The 25,294-nt window shown below is 35.9% G+C and overlaps 1 protein-coding gene across 1 annotated transcript in view; it reads right to left on the bottom strand.

Annotated features, from left to right (window-relative positions):
* Positions 1 to 25,294, bottom strand: part of ABCA12 (ATP binding cassette subfamily A member 12) — a 155,389-nt gene that overhangs the window by 125,249 nt on the left and 4,846 nt on the right. Inside the window, exon 2 of the mRNA XM_010960050.3 lies at positions 18,181 to 18,274. Within this exon, the coding sequence (XP_010958352.1) occupies positions 18,181 to 18,274 (94 nt within the window). The remainder of the gene's footprint in view (positions 1 to 18,180; positions 18,275 to 25,294) is intronic.

The following is a 25,294-nucleotide window of genomic DNA, read 5'->3' as shown; positions in this document are numbered from 1 at the left end:
ATGGTAAACTGAGGCAGAGTAGCTCACATGACATGTCAAGTGACTCACAATAGACACTCGATCCAGTGACTAAGGTATATGGTATGCCATGCTGACGGCGTTAGCTCTGTGGCGCATATTTTCCCCTTAAACCATCATTTCAAAATGGAAATAGTTTTGGTATGGCTAGGTCTTTATGACTTTCATGTTTATCATTATGGGGTTTTTCTTTCAACCTTTTATCTTTCTTATAAAGAATATTTTCAATCTGTACCCAATATATAAATACATAATTTACAAGTGAATTACAACTTATAGATAACATTATTTCAGACACCATAAAGCACAATGACCCCTTATGTGCCAAGTGTTAGTCTGAGTCACAACAGTTTATTGTCTTATTACTCAAATTAAACAAAATGGTTGCATTTGTTTTCCTGTAATTCTTTAAAATCAAGGATAGAAAATTAGAAGGAACCATAAATGCTAAGGTCAAAGATCGTCTTCTACAGACCAGAAATGATAGTAAGATGAAAGCTTTTCGGCTACCAAGGCTGAATTAAAATCCTTAAACCTCAAAAAGGGACGTTGGCCAGAAGTTTCTCATAACTATTATTTCAGTTGCATAAAGATTAATTTGCATATTTGATCCTATTGAGGAACCTATTGATAGTTACAACTCTCCATGAAGGTCAATTTGCCTTACTGGCAAGGCTTTTTGTGTATATTATGCCATATATAGATAAGATGGTTGGAGTAGGAGCTCAAAAAATATAGTTGAATGGACAAATGATCTAATGAATGAATGACACAGTGTTTTGTCCCTACATAAGAAGTTAATGCTGTAACATCCAAATTTCAATTACAACGAACTCCCTATACTTTAGATGTATGATAATTTCACTGTTGTAAATATTAATTGACATTAAGTGAACCGGATCAAGATTTCAAAATATGTTTGGCAAGAGGCTATAATGAGTATTTGTATGACATTAGCCCAGGCCTAGACTCAAAAGCTGCTTCCAGCTTCACCACTGCATAACTTTAACCAATTGATTTCACCCCCTCTTTTCTTCAGGGTCAAAAAGGAGACACTAGCATCTACCTCGAGTGATATTGTAAAGATCATATGAGATGTAATGTGGAAAAGATTTACCATAGTCTTGGGCACAGTGAATATTAATTCCTTATACATAATTCTTTTTTTTTTAATGGGATTTACAATGAGGTCTCGCCTAAATTAGTTTTTATATGTAGCAATTATGTTGCCTTCTTTTTAACATTACATACTCAAGGAGACATTTCTCCCTTCTGTAAGTTTCTCTCTTCTATAACTATTCATTCTGTAGACATTTTAGCACTTTCTGTGTGTGAACAACTGTGCTGGCACTAGAGTCACTGCCTCAGGGAGGGGAAAGAAAAGTGGGGAGGAAAGTCAGAAATGTTCAACAAAGTATCAATCTGCTTCCACAAGGAAATTAAGCACATATGCACTTGGAGAATCAAGAAATAATTGACAGACTCCAAATGTAAATGGAAAAGACCATTATATAATTTTAGTAAAAAACATAACATAAAAGGTAATGATGGTGGCAGAAGAATCAGGACCCCTGGACTTAAGACAGGACAACTGATGGCAAAACGGGGAGGGAGTAAGAAATGGGAAATATTTAAGCCCTGAAAGGAGAGTATTTGCTCAGCTAACCAACCCTCCCGGCCAGAATCCATTGCTGTCAGCAGTGCTTATAGCACACCATCTTCAGGAGGGGGCTGGCAAAAACCATTGTGACTGACCAAAGGATCCAAGGGTTAAAATTAATATTATACAGACTACACTTTATTTTAAAACACATCAGAATACAGTAGGTTAATTGTGTTCATTAATTTTAATCTAGCAACTGTTAACTTTTGAAGTTAATTCAAATTTAAACAACTTTGAAGTTCCCAAATCAGGAATACCCAGTCCTGAAATAGTTAAATCTAAATGAGAAACTCTAGGAGAACCTGAGCCAGGGTGGTATTTTGCAAAGGCAATGCTTCTCCTGCCTTTCCTCCAGTCAGCCCTGGAATGTGTTAGGTAGTATGGTGGGTGTCAGAAGTAAATTTTCATCAATGAAATGAATACTGTTCATGTTAATGTGGCTTGGCTAGAACTATTGTAAATGCACCTCCATCTTCACAAAAACAGGGTATAAGAATCAGTGGACTCGGGATCCTAATACCCTCCAGGGGGCATGTGTAGCTTAGCAGTTAGTTCCATTCAACTCTGCTCAAGCATTAACCAGGTGATCCTGGGGCTAACGCTACCTTTCCAGCAAGATTCTTGTTAAAAGTGACTGAAAGGACAAGATCTGGGACTTCACTGAGCTTCATGAACAGGTTCGTGTGACCTCTTTTGTGGACACTTGCTAATAAATGTTTTTATGGATGGCAAGCCAAGAGACTTGTTTTCATTATATGGACACGAACTGCAGGCAAGGTTGTGGGGGAGGAAACCCACAGAGCTCATTTATCTCAAGTTATCAGACAATCATTAATACTGTCTACCAGGAGAAACCTAACAATCATAAATGGCCAAGTTGGCTTAGAATATTCTTAATAGATTGGAAAGCACAGAGATGCAAATATTTATTCAAATGATTTACTGCAAATCCAGATCCTTAGCTTCCATTTAGATCACAAATGTATTTTTTTGTGTGTGTTTGCCACTGGGCTGAGTATTTGGAGCAAATATAGATATGGAAAATAAAATTCTTACTCTAAATGGTCATACAAGCTTTATGTGTGTGTGCTCACACAAGTGCATATGTGTGTGTATTGTGTGTTGAGTGGTTCAGGAAGATAAAAGAAAAGAGACAAATATGTGTCTGAACAATTACAATTGGAACAATTTTTACTATGACGATAGGGTCACGCACTGGGTATGCTATTAAAGTATGACATGTGGACTCCTAATACCATCTGGGGGCAGAAGGTAATGTGGACAGGCAGGGGTTAGCTAGAGAAGTGGTACCTGTCATGAGTTTTGAAGGACAAGTTGGAACTAGCTGAGAGAATGACAGGGAAGGGAGAAAATAATATATGCAAAGGCATAAATGTAAGAAAGCCCTTGAGGAGTCTGAAGTACAATAAAACCCCATGATAATGCAGTAACTTGAATTCAGATGTAAAGCAATTGGCTCACCAGGTCATTTCATTACCCCTGCAAAATAGGCTCCTGCATTTTACATGACTGAATGTTCTGGCCCCACTTGTGATGCTACGGTAGCATTTCTTTTAGTTCACTGCAAGTGGCTAGAGTGTACAGAAAGTGGCTGAGTGATGGGGAGACGGTCATGGCCAGAGATGGCGCTGAAGAGTTACTTTAGGGCATGCTCCTAAAAGGACGTAGGTGCCATGTGATAGTCTGGATATTAACCTGAAAGTAATGTTGAGTCAGAAGGATATTAAGTATGGAAGTGGTATGTATTAGATACACGTTTAGAAAAATAATTGGCATCAGTATAAGTGACAGAGTGAAGGGGCTAGGTCAGGGGGATGGAAACCAGATTAAAATTATCATAGTTAGAGCAGAGGAACAGGATGAAGATCTAAACTAAGGTAGTGACAGTGGAAATGGAGACAGAAGAGAGTTTCTAGAGACATTTGGAAGGAAGAATTGACAGGACCTGGTAACTAAAGGATGTGAGAGTACAGGGGGGAAATGGCTACCACTGGACTGCTTTGGATGGCATGGAGGATAGTAGATTCATTCCCCATATGGCCAGTTTGAAAGAAAGGGACGGTAAGGGGTCTAGTAATCAATTAGTTGAATACTTATAACAAACCCACATTTCTTAATTATCTTTCTTTAGGTATTGCAATTGGGTTAGTCTAACATGATGAAAACCATTAGATTTTAATAGCCAGAGCTGAGCTGGATTAGATTCATTTATCATGAGTTGACTGGGAGATTTGGAAATGAAGCCATCTGAGGCTTAGTTTGGAGTTATTTGTGATCAGACCAAACTAGAATTTTAATAAATGGGAGGAGGAAAAATTTATTTCATTAAGTAAAAGGCAATGAGAATGAAGACAAGTGTTCTTGGAAAAAAGCCTGTTAACTCCTAGTTATGATCATACATTTGTCATTAGTAAGGCTGAATGATATTGGTGATGTGAAATCCTTATCAAGTGACTCCTCAAATGAGCAAACAGGGATTTGGTTCTTTTGGAGAAACTTCAATGATGCATTGATTTAGTTTGATTTCATAAAGCATTAATATACCAATCTATCCAATAAATATTTATTGAACATCTGCTAAGAGCCATGCATATTGAAAGAGTTGGCAGAGTCTGGAAAAATTTAAAAAGTAAAGGATCAAATCTTGGTCAGAACATTTAAAGAAGGTTTCATACTTCAGACCTCAATAGTATAAACAAGGAATCCAGAGGTGTAATAGGAATAACTAAAGTGTATTAACACCTACTCTGGTTTGACTGTTTTTAGCTATGGTTCAAGTTGGCTTTTTTCCAAGGCTTACTTATGCTCAAATAGGTTTCTTATTAATTATATAATCTTTTCTTATCATTTTATGATATTCATGTTCCTTCTTCTAAGAATGGGAAAAGAGCATGTCAAAAGGAAAAGAGTGACTGTTACTACTCTAAAACCATTAGGAACCCCTATAGTCAAGAAAATCAAGACAAATACTAGCACAGATATAATAGTAAAACAAAGACTCTGTGATACAAATTAGTGTGCAGTCCAGAAAGCCTCCGAATATTTCTGTTCTCAGAAAACATTTTCTCATCAATTTACCTCTCCTGTGTGATTGTTGTCTAGGGCCTACCAGAATTCTTTCAAATGTTGGTTCTATTAAAATGTACTTTGGCTTCACAACTATAAACAGTTGATGTAGCATCTTTACTGCCTTCAGTTTTAAAGTACAGACTCACAAAGAGAAACAAGTTCCATTAACAGTGGTTGTTGCTAAAGATTACAGAACTAATTTAGCATTACAAGGATTTTGACCCAGTGTGTTCCTTTTGGCAGTTTCACATACGTGATCCAGTATATAAGTATAGAAACCAAAGAACAATATATATCCTTCCTCAAATCCTAGGATAATTTAGAAAGGCAGAACTAAGATAAGAACAATTGATTTCTTTTTTTTTCCCCTCAAACACCAGATCAGTGATTCTTAAAGTATGGATTATAATAAACAAATAGTGTCCTTTGGGTAGTAAACAACTAATATATTCACAACTATCTCCCTGGACCTTAATTTTTTTTCTAGCAGCAACATGATATGTATGACAAATACATCACAAAACTTGAGTTCAAGTCAGAAGCTCTTCCACTTACTAGCTGTTTAATCTTGGGCAAGTCATCTAACCATAATAATCTTTTAAAGCACTTACTATGTACTTCTATAGACTATGACATCCTTCTCTGTGATATCACAAATTATCTTACTATATGCTATCTTATCATATATGTTATCTTAACTCCCCCTAAAATGCTATGAGGTAGACACTTTGATTATCCACATTTTACAGATGAAGAAATAGGCTCAGAGAAGTTAAGTGACTTCTCAAGGTCAAACTGAGACTTGAATTGAGCACCCTGAACAAAGGCCCATGGATTTGGTCATTAGGTTCTATTTGCCTCTCTGAGAGTTTTGATTTTCTCACCTGTAAACTGGGAATCACAATAATGAATCTCTCAGGATTTTTACAAGAATTAAAAGGCAGCATTACTAAAAAGGAACATTGTTACAGTTGTTGTTCTGTTCTCTCAGATTCCCAGATTAAAAGCCAGGAGAGTGCTTTTATTTCCAAGTATTACTTTGTCCCCCAAATCTAATCTCTACCATATCCTACTGACCATCTCCTCCCAGTATTTTTAAGATTTTATTCATTCTTCTCCATTTCTGTTTCTCCAACTGTGTTAGTGAGAGTGATATCACTTTTTGTAACTTCGGTAACTGTGCAATTCTTTTTCTTGCTCCAGTCTTCTCACACTGATTAATATACACAAAGCACCATATTCCTACTATCGTGTGTTGCTGTTTATTGCTGATCAGCTAAAGACATCCCAATATAGTCATCCTGGTCTTTGAAATTCTTGGTCCCTTGCTCTTATACCAAGTATTCAAACTCGTTTCTCAGTAGAATCTAATGGAGCTAGGAGGGGTATTTATCTATTTAGTGTCTATTATGTGTGAGGCGCTGTTGTTACTTGGTGGATAAGACAGGCTTAGGCATGGGCCTCAGGAAAGGGAGACCAGGACCCAAATACCAAATAAAAACATATATAGTACACTACAATGATAGAGGAAGGTGGTACGGGGGTAAAATCTAACCTAGTATAGAGGTTCAGGGACGTTTCCTTGAGGCAAAATAAGACCATTCACTTTACATCCCCAGCACCATGAACTTAGTTCATTCTCTTCTTTCTTTTGAAAAATTTCCCATTCTTCTCCATGCAAATCCAACTATCCTATTAGTCTTCTTCAGGATGCAACTTAAGTCCTACTTACAGTATTAAGCTTTGCTAACTTCTCTAGCCTGCAAAAGACTATTTTTTTAAACAAATTTTAATGCACCTGTGGTTCTTCATTCCTGCTATCAAAGTTGATAATGCAATAGATTATGGATTTTAGGGTCAGGTATGGTATATCTTGCCCCCACAACTTGATGATTGATGTTTTCATCTAAAACTCCTGTGTTCTCCTTTAGATTCCACATGGCACTATAGTAAGTGAAGATTTGTTTAATGAATAGCTGAGTGTTGAGGAGTTGTGCACAGCTAGATGTTTAGAAATCTATGTAACAAAAGTAGGCATCAGAACCATGACTCTAATACCTTATGCAACCGTCCTAATGTTTGAGATTAACCTAATCCTACTCTTGTTCATTTGCTTTAGGTTTTATTTGAGCTTAAACTTGATACTTTTTGTATTAACATTGCAGAAAAACTGACTGCTTATTGTTCTGGAGGTTTGGCTACATTACCTAATGTTAACACAGAATTCATAATAACCCAAAAACTGAACCCACCTATGAGATTCACTAGTCCCTATCATTTACCCTCCAGATTATATATTTAATGCTAAATTCGCACATAAAACTAAAGATAAATCAACAAAATAAAGACCTTAAATTTCAAGCATGCTGCTGAAAGGAATGTAATCTATGTAACAAAGTTGTGTTGAGTTTTTTTTTTTTTCCTTCTGTTTTTCGGAGCTCTGCTTAGCATGCAGTCTTAAAAACAGCTAATTAAAGCTAACAGGATTCAGTGAAGATGGGTGAAGTTTTCAATTCAGATTAGGTTTCAATTTTGGTACAAAATTTTGCCAAAGTAAATAGTGTTACAGTGTATAGAGAGGTGCATGAGAGCTTAGGTATGCTATGCTGTACTTAAAATTCATTTGTTTCCCTTTGTGGGTTAAATATCAAAGCATAATGCTATTCATATGAGAGGAATTCCAGCTGAACCACATTTATTTGTCCCCCTCTAATCCAGTCCCACTCTTTAAAAGACTATGCAATGAATGGCACAATGATATAAAATTCATTCTACATAGAATCCTGTGTATGGCCATCAGATCATAAGCTTCTCAAATCACAGGAGCCTTAAATCATTTATACTTTTGTATCTAACTTCTGCACTTTCAACACAGTGTCCATTCAATGACTATGATAAAATAATAGCTGCATAAGAAGCAAGCATTCTGGCCTGTATTCCTCAGTTTTCTATTGACTTGTAAGAAAATCTGAACAGATTTCTTCATATCTCAAGTTTTAATGTATTGTTGCACTGAATTTGCTCATTTGTTCATTTGTTCAACAAATATTTGTTGGGTGATTGCTAAATGCCAGGCAATATTCTAGAAGTGGTTCTGTTAGCTATGCCAACAGCAAGGTGAGTGTTTCTAGTAGAGATGAATGATTCTGTTTGACAGACAGCATGGGGAGTAGAAAGAGAATCTGGGTAGTAAGACCAAATTAAGTGTTGGTTTCAACACTTAGTGAAACCTATCACTAAAACCTCCATAAATAAGTATCTTCATCTACAAAATAGTAATAGTTCAAAAAATATATAATGATGTTTCCACATGCAGGCACTGTGCTAGGTGGACAGGAATACAGTATGGCCTGGAGCAGATAAGGACTCTGCCACAATGGGGCTGAATATTTCAAGCATGTTTAATGCACACGATTACTGTACCACTGGCTCTCGTTAGTCCATGTAATGGCTTTAAAATGTGTCCACAGAATCTTTGACACACTTTCCTACAAAAGGTGGAGCCTAATTCCCTTGCCCTTGAATATGCGTCAGGCTTAGTGACTTGGTCTAATGAATAGAACATGGTAGAAATAATGCTCTGAGGCTTCCAATGGTAGGTCATAAAAAGGATAGCCTCACCTGACTGCTTCTTGGATTGCTTGGTCTAGGAAAGCAGCTTCCATGTCATGAGGACAGTGAAACAACCTATAGAAAGAATCTGAGGCTCCTCACCAACGGTTGGTACCAACTCATTAGCAATCCATGTAAGCAATCCATCTTGAAAACAGACTTTCCAGTCCTAGTCAAGGTGTCATATGAAGGCAACTCTAACCAAAATCTTGACTGCAGTCTCATGACAGACTCTGTCAAAACTACACAGTTAAGCACTACCAAATTCTGAAACAGGAACTGGAAGATAATGAATGTTTACTGTTGTTGCCATTAAGTTTTGGGAGGCAATTTATTATTGAGCAATAGATAATTAATATAGCCTGTGATAGAAACGTCTGGATAAAGGTAAACAATTATGGCAGAAAATCTTTCAAGCTTCCCTCCGTTTACCTCCCATGATGGAAAAAGAAAAATAATTCCTCACAATGCTTCTGCTATTATAAGAGAAAATACAAACTCTTGGGTCTAGGATTAAAAACCCTATGTGATCAAACTCCACACAACTTGATCTCCTCTACTCTTTAGCACATTCTCCTCTGGCCAAACGAGTCTACCTATCCTCAGCCAGCTTTTAATCATGACCTTTCTCCCTCTTGAAGGGCACATATCTTCTCATTGTGTATTCATCATATTCATTTTCTCAAACATTAGTTTGCATAAGAGCCCAAAGAATTCTTTAGTCTGGTCCTCAACACCGCCCAACTCACCATCATCAGCACCTCATCACCTCATGATCTCATCATCACCACCTTCCCCACCACTATCACCAGATGCCAATTCAGAAATCCTAGAGTAAAATCCTGGAAGCTGCATCTTTCAACAGGTGTACTTAGATGGTTTTGATTAAGGTAGTGTGATTATGTGTATCTATTTTTAAATCACGAAGATAGAGAAAAATTAAACAGAGGACACTGTTAATATTGTGATTCCTGTATTATTTTCTCTTTAGTTGGCTATAATTCCATGCCCCAGATTTGCCCTAAATTGTGTTAATCTCATTTTAATCTCAATATAAAATTAAAGTGTTATAGCTAGTCATGCATGGAAAACCTTCATATTATAAAGAGTAATTATTTTTTAAAGAAATCTGGATTTGAAATTCTGGAAAGAAAGTGAGGAGTTGAAGGAGGAGGTTTTAAAATAATTCTGGGGAACTCACCAGCTGTAACAGAGAAGTCTGCAGACATTTTAGCCCCCTAAGATTTCCAGGGCAGTCAAGAGATCATGAAAATGAAAACTAAAATGGGAGTCTTAAAACCAGAACTGTGTGCCCAATCCAATCACCAGCTCCTACCAAACCATCTTTCATTCTGCTGCAGGAGCTCTTTCTAAAATGTAATCTGATCCCAATGGTCACATTTTGGTTGCATGTATATGTGTATTTTGCTATGTGCCTAGAAAAAAGTCTGAGAAAATGTACACTGAAATGTTAAAAATGGTTATCTTTATAAGGCAAGATTATGTGGGACTTCTGCTTTTTGTAATGTGAATACTTGTATTACATTATTTAATTTTTAAGTAATGAGGCTGTATTTCTATGATGAGAAAAAGATACAAATATTTTAAGACAAAATTAATTTACTAAAAAGTTCCAATGGCTTCTTATCCTTTTCAAAATAAAGTCCAATACTTTTGGTATTGACCAAATGGCCTCATCTCCTAACACTTACAATAAACATTCTCCTTTTTCAGACAAAGCAGACTACAAATTCTTGGCACATCTAACTCTTTCATGTCCTGTGTCCTCACTCATGTTGCTCCCTCTCTGTTACGATTACAAAGACACTAGTTGTCCAGCTAACAAATGCCAACTCATTCTTCAAGGATCATGCTAAGACATAGGACTTCCTTGTGAAGCCATACCTGGTATCTCAGGCAGTGCTATAGGAGCCACATTGGAGCCCAAGACAAAAGAAAAAGCAGTAATACTGATCATGACTTTATTTAAAATTTTTGTATTTTGTATATAGAATTTTAAAATTAATTTTGATATTTTAGAACATTGTATCAAAATATGACTGGTCTTGATTACTGAGTTTTTTGTTAACCCCTCAAGTTTTGCATTACATTTGCCTCCCTGTAGCCCCAGGCCTCATTCCAGTTGTCCTCATTGAAGTTGTCTGGATTCCATCTTCTCTGCTGCTCCTGCTCTTGGGCCTACCTCCACTGTGGAATTAATCACGTTGTATATTTATTTATTATAGTTTGTGATGTATTTTTTACTCTGGTATAGATTTGATTGCTCTGAACACTTACGACTTTCGTGATCAGCACAGACATAACAGATTTCCTTTAAATATGTGACAATGGCAAGAATAAATGTGAAACTTCAAGTCTCTTAAATTTTCTGAGCCTCAGTTTCCTCATTTATCAATAATAATGAGATACTAGATAATCTCGATGATACTCAATGATTGATGTTATACTCTATACATATGTATCATTATATTATAAATAATATAAAAATAATCCCCAACAGAAATGTAGATCTTATTATGTGCCTGGCAGTTTTCTAAGTATTTAACAAATACTAATTCACTTAACTCTCACAACAACTCTATGAGGAAGGCACTACTATTAGTAGCTTCAACATACAGACATGGAAAATGAGGCTTCAAGCATCCAACAGATTTATCCAAGGCTTGTGTTTGAATCCAGACAGCTTGGATCTCTAGTCTGTCCTCTAAGGCCCTACATTTCTTCTCACAATAATGATTTTATATATAAACATAGGTGTGTAAATATATAACCAAAACAAGAATTTTATTTTTTTAATGTGAAAATATTATAGGTCCACAATGAAGTTTTAACTGACCTGAGACCAGTGAATATTGTATGCTGTGGCATTTCTTCCATGAGAGCTACTTCACTCTAAAAATACATTGGTTCATTTATCAAAGCAAAGGACATGATATGACCTAATCAAAAAGAATGAGAAAACTTGAGTAGCGAGAGTAGCATAAAATGACTAAGGTTTAGTAAGCCAGGTTTTCTGGACGATGCTTAGAAGACGAGTTTAATAAAACAGTCTTTCAGGAAAACACACAGCCTGTGAGCCTGTGTCGGGACTCTATGTTGTCTGACAAGTAAAAAGGAACTGGCTGTTAAGTTAGGCTCTTAGCTTCAAGGGTTTATTAGAAACATCAACTGATAGTGGTGACCTCAGCAAATGACATTACTATATTTGGGAGAATTTTATGAGTAATCATTTATTTATTCGTATTTATCATATAGGTTTGGATATTAGAAGTCCCTATCTGACAGTAACAGGAGCGCCTCTGCTCTTTATAAAGGGGAGAAAAGAGAAAAGGGGTGAAAAAGAGAAGACACGGCTCCCAGAGCTAATTGCAGTGGGGCAGTCACCTCTGGGAAGCTTGTAAGTAAGTTATCAAAAGTAGGGATGATGCAAAATGAGCAGGAAAAAAACAAAGCCTCCACTGTGCAATTAACAACTGCTCTGTACTCTTTATTCTTCTACTTGTTAAATTAAGTTTTTTTGTACTTCAAGGTATTTCCAGTTCTCTGATGCAACTCTGTGTACTAAGCCTAAGAGGCCATCAGTTGAGAAACCCTTTGTCATGTTATCTGGCATGAGGGTGTGCCCATCTGCACTGTGTGAAAGAATGGCAGAATTTCAAGTCAGGAGCTGTGGAAGGTGGGCAAACACCAGCAGGAGCCATGAGTGTGGCGGGGCCATTTTCACATCCCCTTTTTCCTGCTCTTTCCTATCTTCTGTGCAAAATGCTGGAGGAAGCAAGGTCACAATCTAAGCTGAGTCTCAGTTTCTATGAGTTTCACAGAATTTATCTGTGTTACCATCTAAAGGGTCAGTAATGTTTCCCCAAAAAGTTAACTACTGATTTACTGATGGAAGAAGTAAATGATGGGGCTCTGGCTTTGAAATTCAAAAGCTGTTCCAACATCTTCTGGAGCTTAAATAAGAAGTGGACTGTAAATCCCACCCACACAAAAATCTTTCATACGCATTCACAAGAATTCATTAACTTGTGAGGAAAATTCTCGGGTGGATGTACCTGGGGAGGAGTGAGGGTGCTTTATGTCCATTTTCTTTCCCCAGTATACCATTACAGACATTGTTAATAGCAGTCAGATGTACCTGGATTGAAGAAAGTAAAAATCAATCCCCAAATGAGCTAACCTTTTGTCCTTTGCCCATCTTAGACTCACACTGAATTTTTTTATTATTCATATCTGGATGAATTTTGTAAACCCATCATCTGTATCAATTTTTCAAACCGTATCAAATTCTGATCAATATACTGCACTCTAATTTTGTTCCATGTTAGGAATTATGCTGCGTCTGACAAGAGTGTGATGTTATGATGTGATTTTTGCTGTTAATGTACTATCTGTACAATGAGTGAGTCAAGATAAAGCAAAGATCACTATTAGCCAAGATGTCCACAAGAAAGATATACAGGAGAAATAATTGGAGTCTGAATGATCAGGAAGGCAAAAGGGTAAGCCTTAGATGTGAGCTTCTAATAGACACTGAGGAGGCAACATGTGCATCCAAGTGGGGATGAGCAGGATGTGTGGAAGACTCTCAGACACTGTTTGTCTAGGCACAAGCATCATAGCGCAGAACAGAAAGAACAGAAAGTTGGATGAATCCTAATTATGAAGGTCTTGAAAGTGAGGCAAAGAGAAGTTGACAGACACAAAGAGTATTTTAGGGGATTTTCTGATGATGAAATATGGGAAGAATTATAGGCAGGGCTTCCAGAGACCATAAACAGAACAAAACAAAACAAAATAAAAAACTTTCTGAAGAAATCCAGGTATGAAACAATGACATACTGAACCAAACTGTGGCAGGAAGGTTGGAAAAAGAAGGGCTAACTCCAGGACGCATTTCACAAAATGGACTCTGATTTGAAGGATAATGGTTTGGGGAGGTGAAGGAAAGGGAGGAGTCAAAGATGACTCATGCTTCTAACCTGAGAGACTGCCTCGTGTTGCTGGCACACCTGAGAATGGAGAAACTGGATGGGGCAATCCCCAGCAGAAGACGAATGATGATGAATTCTGAGCTTCCCAGAACAAAGCGTACATTAATTTTAGCCAATCGACATTGAAAAGTATATTATTTACTTTGGGTCCCTATTAAGGGACTATTAAGATTAAACTATTAAACTATTAAGATTAAATCATGAGTATGCTGGAGAGCATGGTATACTCCGGGATTCTGTTCTCATGCACTTGTCTTCACTTCCATAAAAACACTGCACAAAAAATTAGCCACAAGAGCAGGGCCAGAAGAAAACCTCACTCCTCTGATTTTCACAACCCTCACCAGTAAGAGGCCTTATAGGCTCTATCAACATAAAATAGCACAATAGTTTCCTTTTAACAATTCAGGTACCATAGGTATAACAACATGCATGGATCCCACAAGCCACCAGTTAATCAATAATTTTGATCTTTCTTCTCACATTTTCCCCTAGAGCTGCTGACAAAAAAAACAAAAAACAAAAAACAACTGAGTTCCTTTTACAAGCACATTGGATGTCTGAGAGCACTAACAGGTGGTATAAGGAAGAAAATGGGGAGGCTGTAAACTCAAATGAGTCAGACCTTTGGAGTGCCATCATTGGCACTCATGATCTGGAAAAACCTACTGTATGGGGGTAGGGCGTGTGGAGAAACTGTGGTTAAAATCCAGGCCTGGGCACAAAATAACCATATGAACATTGATAAATTACTTAACATTTCTATGCCTGAGTTGTATTATCTTTAAAATAGGAAGATCATATTACATAGTTCAAAGAGATGATGTAAGCATTACCTTAGGAAACATATGTAAAGTACTTAGTTCAGTGCTTGCCAAAGTCTTCAATAAATGTTCACTCCTATTAATATTTTTATTGCATCCATGAAGACAAAAAGCATGCTTTGGAGGTCAAAAGACGTGCTAGGAATGCTAACTTTGCATTCACCAAAGCTCCTGAGTCACATCTGGATGGGTGGTATTCTGTATAACCTTGTGATAAGACAAATGTGGAGATCATTCAGTTAGCAGTTAACCCTTTCAGACACAGGATGGGCTAAATCTCTTATCTTCTGAGGGATCAGGGGTATTAGAAAGTGACAGCCTAGAGATTGTTGGGGTTTAATTCAGTGTATTATCATATTTGTACAATAAAATTTCCATTATTCTTTTAGTGACATTTTTGCACACTTGAAAAATACTGTTTTTCATTAGCTTCATAAAAATGTGACTCCTTGTTTAGCAAGACTGCATTTTTTGGAGGCCACTTGTCTCGTTATGGCAGCGTCTTACTGTCCTTGAAAAGTAGTGGGTTCCTCAGCGATGGGAACTGCTTGCCTGCACTTTCATGAGGATGTATGTGTTAAAAGAAAACAAAAGTAACTCACTGTACATTATAGCTTGACTTAGTCTAAACGCGATTTGGGCGTTTGGTTTGGTTTAGTTTGCTTTTGCTACTAAGCATGCTATTTTGACTTTAAAGTTTGCCTCGCAACAAGCCATTGCACGTAGGGATTATGAGAAGTTGGAACTACTTCAAACTCAGCGCCTCAGCCCATTTCTTCTCCGTGTGAATAAGAAGCATCTGGGTCTGCCTGCCAGCCTTTGGGAAACTTTCTTTACCTGGGACTTGTTATTTGCAGGAACAAGTTACCTAAACTATTGGTGGAAACACAAAAGGGAGTAAGTGAAGGCAGACGGTGCCAAAAGTAAGCATTTTGCCCTGGACCAGCGCTCACCATGGCAGGGACCGCAGCAGCTTCCTTACTTCCCCAAAATCCAGACCTCTCCAGATGTCCATCAGTCAGAAAGCCTATGAAGGAATCCTTTGAGTGGCTGATTATGTTTGTTCTGAATGGTTTATTAGTCCTACATACCTGCCTGGCTAATCTGGGAGCAGAATATGCCCACAGGATGACAACTCCCATTTTCACCATCGCTGAGTTTCAGCTGGGGTGTAGTCTGGAGTTTCATTTTCATTTCTCTATTGCCCAACTAGTACTGAAGAAGCCACTGTAGCCTGAAAAGGATTTTTACTCTGTGAAGCAGGATCCAATTTCTAGGATACCAGAACCACAATGATTCATGCAGAATTTGTCAAACAGAGGCAGCATTCTACATTCAAAACTAATATTTAGTATAATTCTGATACATACATCAGAATCCTCATATTTTTGATTTCATGATAGAGACAGAGAAGGTGCTTATATTCTTAATTTCTAATTTTTAGTCTGCTTTCTGCAAAGCCTAAATAATAAAACATGAAAAGTTAGTACTGACTCCTAGGTGTAAGAATGTCAGTCCAGGAGCATAAAACCAGATTTAGGAGCCAAAATGTCTGGGTTCATATTCTGACACCACCACTTACTAACTGTGCAATCTTGGACAAGTTACTTAATCTCTCTCTGTGCCTTGGTTTTCTCGACTGTGAAATGAATAATACAGCCATTATATATATATATATATATATATATATATATGAGATCAAGAAATATTTATCATTATTATTATTAGCTCATTTTAACCTTTTGTTATAATAGATATGAGAAATAAAGAGAAACAACAATAAAAAAGAATTAAAAAACCTAAATCTAAACTGTCATTTTGAAGTTATTCCCTCTCTACCACAAAAGAGAAAAAAAAAATAGCTGCATTGATACTAGTTTTAGATTCTCTACATTACATCTCCAATTATAAAATCACATTTTAACTTCTGTTGATTATGAGTTGAAATCTTGGACATAATTTATATTTGGGTCTGTGCATAAGAGGGTAAGATACAACACAAATCTCACAGACTAAGAATAAGCAAAGGTAGCTTTCAATACCTTTCTCTCTTATCCCACATTATTGAATTTTGGCAAATTAAAATCTCCTTGAGTCCCAGCATTCTCATGTGTAAAGTGAGAGAGTCTCCTTTACTTCTAATAACAAACCAATAAACTATTTTTCAGACAGAGTCTTATAGGGTCTGAGAGATAGCAAAAATACTTTTAGTGTTTGAACTTTTCTTAATTTTGTTCCCTCCTACCCATAAACATAAAGATAATTGCCTCAAAGCTAAATTTATTAGAGTATAATAATAGGTTCATAGTAAAAAATGGTTATTCATTTCCTTTTGGATATTGTGTTTTTGCAGAGGCTTTTAGATTAGGTCTGTGAGGCTTGTGTCACATGGTCTTTCCACATTTTGCTTAGTAATTTACTGGGATTGTAAGAGCACTCCATGATTTTCCCCATGAATCTCTAAATCCTATCAGGTGGAGCCAATTTAAGACTATTCACTCGCACAACTTATATTGCTCTCTTGGAAGTTTTAGAAAAGGAAGTTTATATAACTGAAAAAATCCTTAAGAACAAAGAAATTGGTGGAAATAAGTTGTTGAAAGGAGCTAATAAACTCCTTTTATCACTATTGCTAGCAAATTGATAATTAGCATCTTTAGCCAGAATACTTCAAAGGGTATTTGAATTTTTGTGCTGAATGCATTATTTCTGAAGTCCATGTTACTTAAGATATACAAGAACACATAAATTTGAACAGTATACAGTGGAACTAATCTGTTATAAAGAACAAATAATACACATAAAATGAAGAGAACAAATTATGCTGTTTTTATAAACAACCTAACCAAATCTTATCAACAACTTTACATAATAACTTGTACAAAAGTCCTTTAGAAATGATAAGGTGTTATTCAAATGTAAGGGATTATTTACTCTAGCACCAAGGATTTAAATGCTTCACAATAATTTAACTGATGTTTTCTTTTGAATTATCATATTGTGTATGATTCAAGTAGATTCCACCATGGCTCTCATTTTACTTCTTAGGACTAGGTGACTGAAAAGCACTGCGCTTATTTTAAAAAGCCACCAGTTCATTATTTTCTTTACAAATAAGTCAGCATAGTATTCTTTTATATAGTGAATTACCATAATTCATCTGAAACACAATTTGATTTTTCAGAAATCTGATTTTCAAGATTTTTAGGAGACGGTGGCTTTGTGAAACCAGAAACATCTGACCTGACTTTACTTCTCTAGTAAGAAAACTGACTCCAAAGTTTAAAAACAAAAGCAAAACAACATTGGTCAAATCTTTGGAGTTAAAAAGTTCATCCTGCACAATTCTGAAGACTTCTGAGTCTCTTCTGCATTTCCATTCTAAATCCAAAAGGAATCATGAACTGAGTTGGACACTGTCCCCATTTTTCAACTTGGTAATGACTAAATGTAACTGAAACAGCACTAACTGGAAAACAATCTTCTTTTAAACTAAATGTGTTGATACATTTGCACCATTCAAATATTAGTCCTGCAGAGAGATGAGATTTTTGTGGTACTCTGGATTTCATTAGTTCAGTTGATCAAATTCCAGGCTATGGCTTCTGCTATGACACAAAGTAAAAGGAGGATCTAGCTTGAGATGGCTGCTTGTTTGTGTTATACACACCCTGGTGAGATTTACGAGATTAATAAATGACTCAAAATTTTACAGTTAAAGATTAAAACATATTCTGGCTCCTACATACTTTAAATTTTTCTAGATAAATCTTATAGGCCCAATTTCTTACTAATTCAAAAGACTGGGGAAAAACCATACTAAGTGTTTACACAAATACTTCCAAGTGGAAAAACTACCCTCAAAAATAAATTTCAGAATAAAACACTAAAATGGTAGCCAAATAAATTTTAACCAGCATCCAAAAGTTAGGGAAACAAATAAATTTCATTTACTTACAAGTTGGTTTTGCTCTTGGAGGAAATTTGGTCCGAGTAATAGCCAAAATTATGAAAATAATAACTGGCCATAAAATCAAGACAAGTGTCCAAAGCTGCAAAGTAATGATAGAAAAAATGTTAATTATATTGCTGAACCCAAAACTTGACAAGAAGTACATTATACTATAAAATTCTAACACAAGCCAGATATTTGCCTGTAAATATTATTAATAAGAAAGGAATGTGAGGTTTTTAAAATGCAAGAGAACTTGAAATAAATACAAGAAGGATTTTTCCAGGTTTAAAACCTTAAAGTGACCTTCTGAAGCCCCCTTTCTAGTCACCTTTCATGACTTCTCCAAGAGTGATGATCTTAAAAATGCAACAAAAGATCAGGAACTTCCTACTTGAAAATCCTTTAAAGTTTCCCACTTGTTTGTTGGATAACGCTCAACATGCTAAACAGGGCATACGAAACCCAACATAATTTCAACCTGGACATATCTTATCACTTCCAGTGTCATCATTCTATGCTCAGGCATGAAGCTTAGTGTGTGACATTGGATAATGGCTCAATAAACATCGGTGAACAAATGAATGAACGAATGGTTGAATCAACAAGTAAATGAGTAAACAGGAATGTAAGGTTCTATGCAACCCCTTCCAAACCACTATAAATAGTGCTTTGTGTCTGTTTCTATCATAGAACTTATACTTTTATCATCAATAATTTTTTTACCTGGCTCACGAAATAAACTGGCAATTCTTTTCTGGCAAGAACAGTATCTAATTCATCCTTGAATTTCCACTGGTACAAAACAGATGTTCGACATATATTGCGTTGGAATTTCTACTAGAGAATTTCACTGTGAGACACTTCAGGAGCAGCTTTCCTCTCCATATAAACATGAGTCAGTTCATAAGACACTAACTGCTTAATATTTTACACACCTATAAAATTGGTTCCAGAGCAGTGAAAAACATGTATTCACAAGAACATTAACTGTGATATTCAAACAGTTATAGTACTCAAGCCAAACCATACAGAACAAACTTTGCTTATACCTAAAGTTAAACTTGAACGATGTTTCTGTCTGCTTATGCAGTCAGACTTGTTCTTATTCCTCCCCCATTTTTCAGAGACAATTTGCTTCTGCCAAATCTCAAGCTACTGCCTGGGGCTCTTCAATTCTCCAAAACAATCTAGACCCTTTCAAATGTTGATCCTTAAGTAACTCTTAGCCCAAATTTTCCATGAAAATCTCTAAATGTCTCTATCAGCATTGACCTTCTTGCTGGCAGCAATCTGTCATGAAATTCTTAGACTTTGAGTCTAAAGACAATTTTTTTAAAATGGAGGTAGTTGACTGTAGATCTGGCAAATCCTAAGGTACTTGGTTTAATCATGGCTTAAGAGCTCCCAAACAGGCTTAACAGCCTAGTCTATAACAACACTGCTCAAGTATTAAGGTGCATACTAAATTGCCTAAGGATCTTGGAAACTTGTAGATGTGGATTCAGCAGATCTGAGGCTGGCTGGAGGTACTGTATTTCTTTCTAACAGCTCCAGGTAGATGCTGTTGCTGCTGCTGTCCATGGACCAAACACGGAAGAGCAAAACCGTCCTTTAGAAAAGGAACTTAATATATGGGTCCATGGACCACACATAGAATTCTAAAGGCATACCAACAGTCCATGGACCATACATGGAATTCTAAAGGCAAGCCACTCTACCTAACTAGCAGGATTGTTTACGAAGTCTTGAAATATTTTTATTGGAAAGCTCCTTAGAAATCATCTAATGAACAGAATTCAGAGCAATTGTAAACTTTGATAGAAAAAAAAATTACATTTGAATTTTCTCTAGCTTATGAATGAAATTTAGCACTTCCATTAACAATGAATATAGGCAATGAATCACATATTATTAGAAGTACCTGTGACTTTGTCACCAACAGAAACCACAGATATTTTCAAATCATATTAGTGTGCTGCAGAGACCTCAAAGTACTGTTTACCCTCATTGTAGTATTAAAATTACAGCACTTCTGAATTCACCTATATTTATTTATCTATCTTCTTATTTATTTAATACTATAATAAAAAAGTATTACCATATCATAAACTTGTTTTTAATACCTTAATAACTGAATTTCAGTATAATCGGTTTTATTTATAACCTTATTGATTTTATTGATTTAAAATCATTATTCTTAGATGGGCCACAGATTTCACCAGGCTGCCAAAGACATCCATAGCACAGAAGAGACTAAGAAGCCTTGATCTGATCCAACTGCCTTTTTATTCTCTGGGCTACATACCCAGTTGGGAAGTAGAGCAGGGTACAAGGATCTGAACACCAAGATACTTACTCTGGCATTTTAAAAAAGTGTATATATATCATACTGTTCTGAGGAATAAGTAAGAAAGTATTACAGAAAGTATACTGGAAAAAAACAAGTGTGATAGAAATATAAGATGTATTATTATTCTCACCTAGTCTCAGTATATTTGAAAATCTGAGCCTTCTTCAAAGATCCTAAATACAAGGTACCATTTTTATACTTTGTGACTCATTTGAAATATAGACTATAAAAAATCAAGGTTAAAAACAGTTAATGTTTGTGGATTGATTGGTTTTATATTTTAAGCCATAGTTATTCTTTTAAGAATATATTCATCTGAGCAGGTTTAGTGCCCCATAGCTACTTTTAGGAACATCTATTCATTTTCCATAGCAACCTCATGAGAATTCAGTGAGCAACTGAGATCAACTGCATCAACACAAATTTACATTAACATTCAAATAAGGGACATATGTCATGGAATATCTTTAAGTTATCTTTTGGTTGATCTAATTTGATAGTTTCATGAGGATGTTTTGATAAATTTTGAAATTAATTTTAGACATGATTTAAACCCAGACAAAAATGTAATCTATATCAGAGTAGGTTAAGGTAATTTAGACTCAGTTATAGGTAAAAATGACAGAAAGCCCATAAACAATCTATTATCACAAGATTTCCCCGATGATTTTAGGTCAGAGAGGTTTGGAGAACATTTCTGCATAGTGCACTTTAGAAGGATAATAAATCCAAAGCCCTCCACACTGTGATCTCAGGAATGTTAAGGTTGACAAGCTAATCACAAAAGCAAGAAATGAACAAAATTTAAATTTTCATAGCGGCAGGATTTCTCTCAACACCATTCTAAATATTATCATAAATGACCTAGAAAAAAATCCAATGTCAAGGATCCAAATACTAAACTGATGAACCATGACTTTTTTTGTTTGTTTGTAGAAAGGGCTAAAATATTGATTCTATATACATATAGACACTGGGGCTACTTGAAAACTTTGGGAAAAAAGTTTTTTAGAGTTTCATATTCTTGCTAATATTTTAATTATCTCACAGTGCCTCTATAGCTCACTGGCATTCCATTCCATACCCTCTGCCTTCTTGACATCTAAGGGTATATGCACACTGAGTAATTTACAGTTCCTTAGTGACCATGACACTTGTCTCTTTTTATTTCTCCAGGGTATATTTTCCATTGAGATGTCCCATTCTGTTCTCTTTTTATACACTTTCCCCTTTCTAGAAAATTCAGTGCCCAAAAGTCCTTAGGGGCCCACCAAAGAAAGTCCACACTAGGACTCGGGGCATCATAGTGACCCAGTGAGGGAGGTGGATCCCTAGCAAAGTGAAGAGGACACCTGCAGTGCAGCAGGCAGACACGGAGTGTGAGAACCCAACTAGGGTCAGGAGGGTGTCTGTGCAGGGTGAGGAACAGGCAATCAGGAAGGTTGATTAAAAAGTAAATACATCCCCCATTAGAGGAGCCAGGTTTCTCACTAACCATCACGGAAATTATAAACATGGAAAAGGAGGAAACTAGAATGAACCTTCTAGTGTTGAGTTAGAACTAAAGATATGAGTATGAACTGCTGGTTCATGAAATATAGCTATATATGTGTATGTATAGCTTATTTGTATCTTTCCTTCTTTCCGGTTCTACAAGTTGTTTCTGCCTCATTGTGTACTTTCTCTGTCCCAGTCCTGAAAATACCGATTTTCAAGAAACACTAGCTTCTTTTAGTAGATGAGAACTAAGTGTGCTTGTTGTTATTGGGATGTCACTGTTTCTGAGCCCGAATAGAGCTATAGAACATATGTATATAGACACAAAGACACATAGACAGACAGATAGATAGATCATCAGTTCTGACCCACTGGCCCACATTAAACATTAAAGGACATTATGATAGTAAAAGATTATTATCTAACTGAATAAACTAGGGATCCATGAATCTATGTAGATACAAATAAATGCATAAGGAAACAGGTAGATAAATTGAAAGTTTATGAGGAATGGAATGTGTACATTATCTCAAAGTATTTCCCCATAAAATGGGACAAATTGACATCTTGCACTATCTAATGTGATGCAATACGAAGAACAGAGCATCATGTCTGTGTTATTCCTTCCAGAGATGAATAACCGAGTCTCTACAAAACAGATACTCTACAATACAACAGATACTTCACAAAAGAAATGGTCTTCAATATTCAAAATGTATCAGGGTCATGAAAGTCAAGGAAAGACTACCGATCTGCTACAGACTGAAGGAGACTAAAGATGTGAAAATAGATGCAGAACATGATTCTGAACTGGACTGTTTTGCTATAAAGAACATGATTGAGAGAATTGGTGAAGCTTAAACTGGGTCTAAGGATTTGATGTTGGTATTGGGTTATGTTGGAGGATGTCCTTGTTTGTGAAATGTGCACTCTAAACTATGAGGTAATGAGGCATCAGTCTCCACTAGTTCTAGAAAAAATATATTTGTACTGTTCTTGCAACTTTTCTTTAAATTTGAAATGATTTTAAAATTGGAATTTTTCAAATTATTTTAAAAGTAATTCTTTTTGAAAATCTAGAACCAAGTTTTTAAAGACAGGAAATAAGAAGAGATAAAAGACCAATAAGAGATTAAAAAAACCATATTTTATATGCAGGAACTCTAGCCTGTTGCATGCAGGTGGTAAGGTTTGGAGAATTAATGATAAGAGGGTACATTTCAGTGACCTTGAAGTCAGTGAAGTCATCTGCTCAAAATTCTAGGTTTAAATCTTAAGAAATTCCTTGAATGAGCCAAATGTAAATTCACTCCAAAATTTTCATGTAGAGCTGAGCTGTAGTACTTTGTAACTCAATTGAATTACCTAGTAACATTTGCCTCTGCATTTGCTGAGAACTATTGTTTCAAATCTTTGAAAACCTTTCAAATCTAGTTTTCTGGAAAATCTTCACAAAGCACATAATTTCAAATTTAGGTCATTCACACTTTGTCAGAACCCCTTATTCTAATAATTGTTAGTCCACCTGATTCCATTTGAGGGCACTATTTTTATTATATTATCTTATCATTTTCACTAAAAGTAAATAAGAAAACAAGATACAGTTGAACTTTAATGTTATAATGCAGATTTAAAAATTTGAGGAAATGACTATTACTTGAATGCCTTTAAATAGGATACTCAGTTTCTAGTCTTAATCATAAATGTCATCATTTCGTACTGTCTTATGCTTGGCCTACTTCACATAGTCACATTATCTGTCTTGCCCTTATAGACATTTGAGTTTGTTTTCCTTGCACTAGAGTGTTTGAAGTTGGTTGTGTCTGAAATGAAGGATACTGAATATCAGTACAATTTCCAAATTTCAATGGGGATTCTTTTGCTTAACTCTGAAAATAATTAAAAGTAAAATGTTTAGGATGAAGATTTTTCCATTTCCCTCCATGAAATCATAGTCTTGGAGAATCTTAAGGAAACTTAGTTTGATACACACTACAGTAATCATTTATATAAGGCTTATACATTCATTAATACAGTTAAAAATTATTGAGCACCTACTGTGTACCAGGCATTGAGGTTGGAGCAATTACAATTTTCAGTCTTTTGACAAAGGGAAACATTAAAAAAAATTATAATCAAATGCTAAGTCACAGGAAGCCAAGAAGGAAGATAAAGTGACGGGAGCTGAATCTAAAACCTAAAAGATGAGAAAAGGCCAGGCAGAAGAAAGGATACATGTGTTGGGTGGAGTGTGAGAAAGAAGTGGGAGTCTTTTAAGCAGAGGAAACATATGGGTGAAGACCCACAGACGGGAAAGAGGGTGGAATGAATATTCCAGGAAAAGAAAGAAGTCCAAAATGACTGATACATCAAGAGTTAGGGAAAACATCTCTGCAATATGGTTATGTAGCCTGTACTTGAATGCTTCCAGTGACTAGAAGTTCACTATTTCATGAGACTTCTTCATTATTAGACAACTCAGAATGTGACATTTTTTTTGCTCATGTCTAGGTGATATCTTCCTTCTCATGACTAACACTCATTTGTCTTAGTTTAGTCTCCCCTTCCACAGGAAAATTCTAAAGTATTTGAATAGAGACAAAGTCCTCCCTCCTTCTGGGTACCAGGGCCAGTTCCTTCAGCAATTCCCTGTTTAATATGATTTCTAAATATCTTCCCCAGGATGAATGAATTCTTGTTGTCAAGTGGTATTCTTATAATTGGTATCAAAATTCACTAAAGTACTCCAAATGATAATAGCTAATATTTACTGACTGCTGAGAATGTGCAAGATGCTATGTTAAACCCTTAACATGCATTATCTCACTTAATATAATCACCTCATTTCCTCTTGCAGATGGGAAATTAGAATCTTAAACAGACTAAATAAGCCTTCATTCCATAAGGCACTAAATGGAGGAGCTGATATTTGGACCCAGGGAGCCTGGCTTCAGCACCTGCACAGTTAACCACTGAGTCTGTAGCCAAACTGCTACAGAAATGGATTACTAGCTTTCTTTGATTGCAGTACTATACCTTTATTAGTTCAGCCTATAACAGCATTAAAAGTCATTCAAACGTTGAATTATAACCTAGAATCATAACTTTTTATTACAAACTTGAAGATAACTTTGCCTTTTCAAATATAAAGTATACATTATTTTCCTTCCTCTTCTATTCTTTACTTTTTGCATTGTCTCATAAGCCAAGGATGACTGTTACTTGGTTATTTATATTCAGAAATAAGAGTCTGATATTGTAGATCTGGAA

Source organism: Camelus bactrianus, chromosome 5 (assembly GCF_048773025.1).
Source record: "Camelus bactrianus isolate YW-2024 breed Bactrian camel chromosome 5, ASM4877302v1, whole genome shotgun sequence".
In the NCBI taxonomy this organism is placed as follows: Eukaryota; Metazoa; Chordata; class Mammalia; order Artiodactyla; family Camelidae; genus Camelus; species Camelus bactrianus.
Note: the sequence above shows the minus strand (reverse complement) of the source record. Positions and strands in the feature narration are given on the sequence as shown.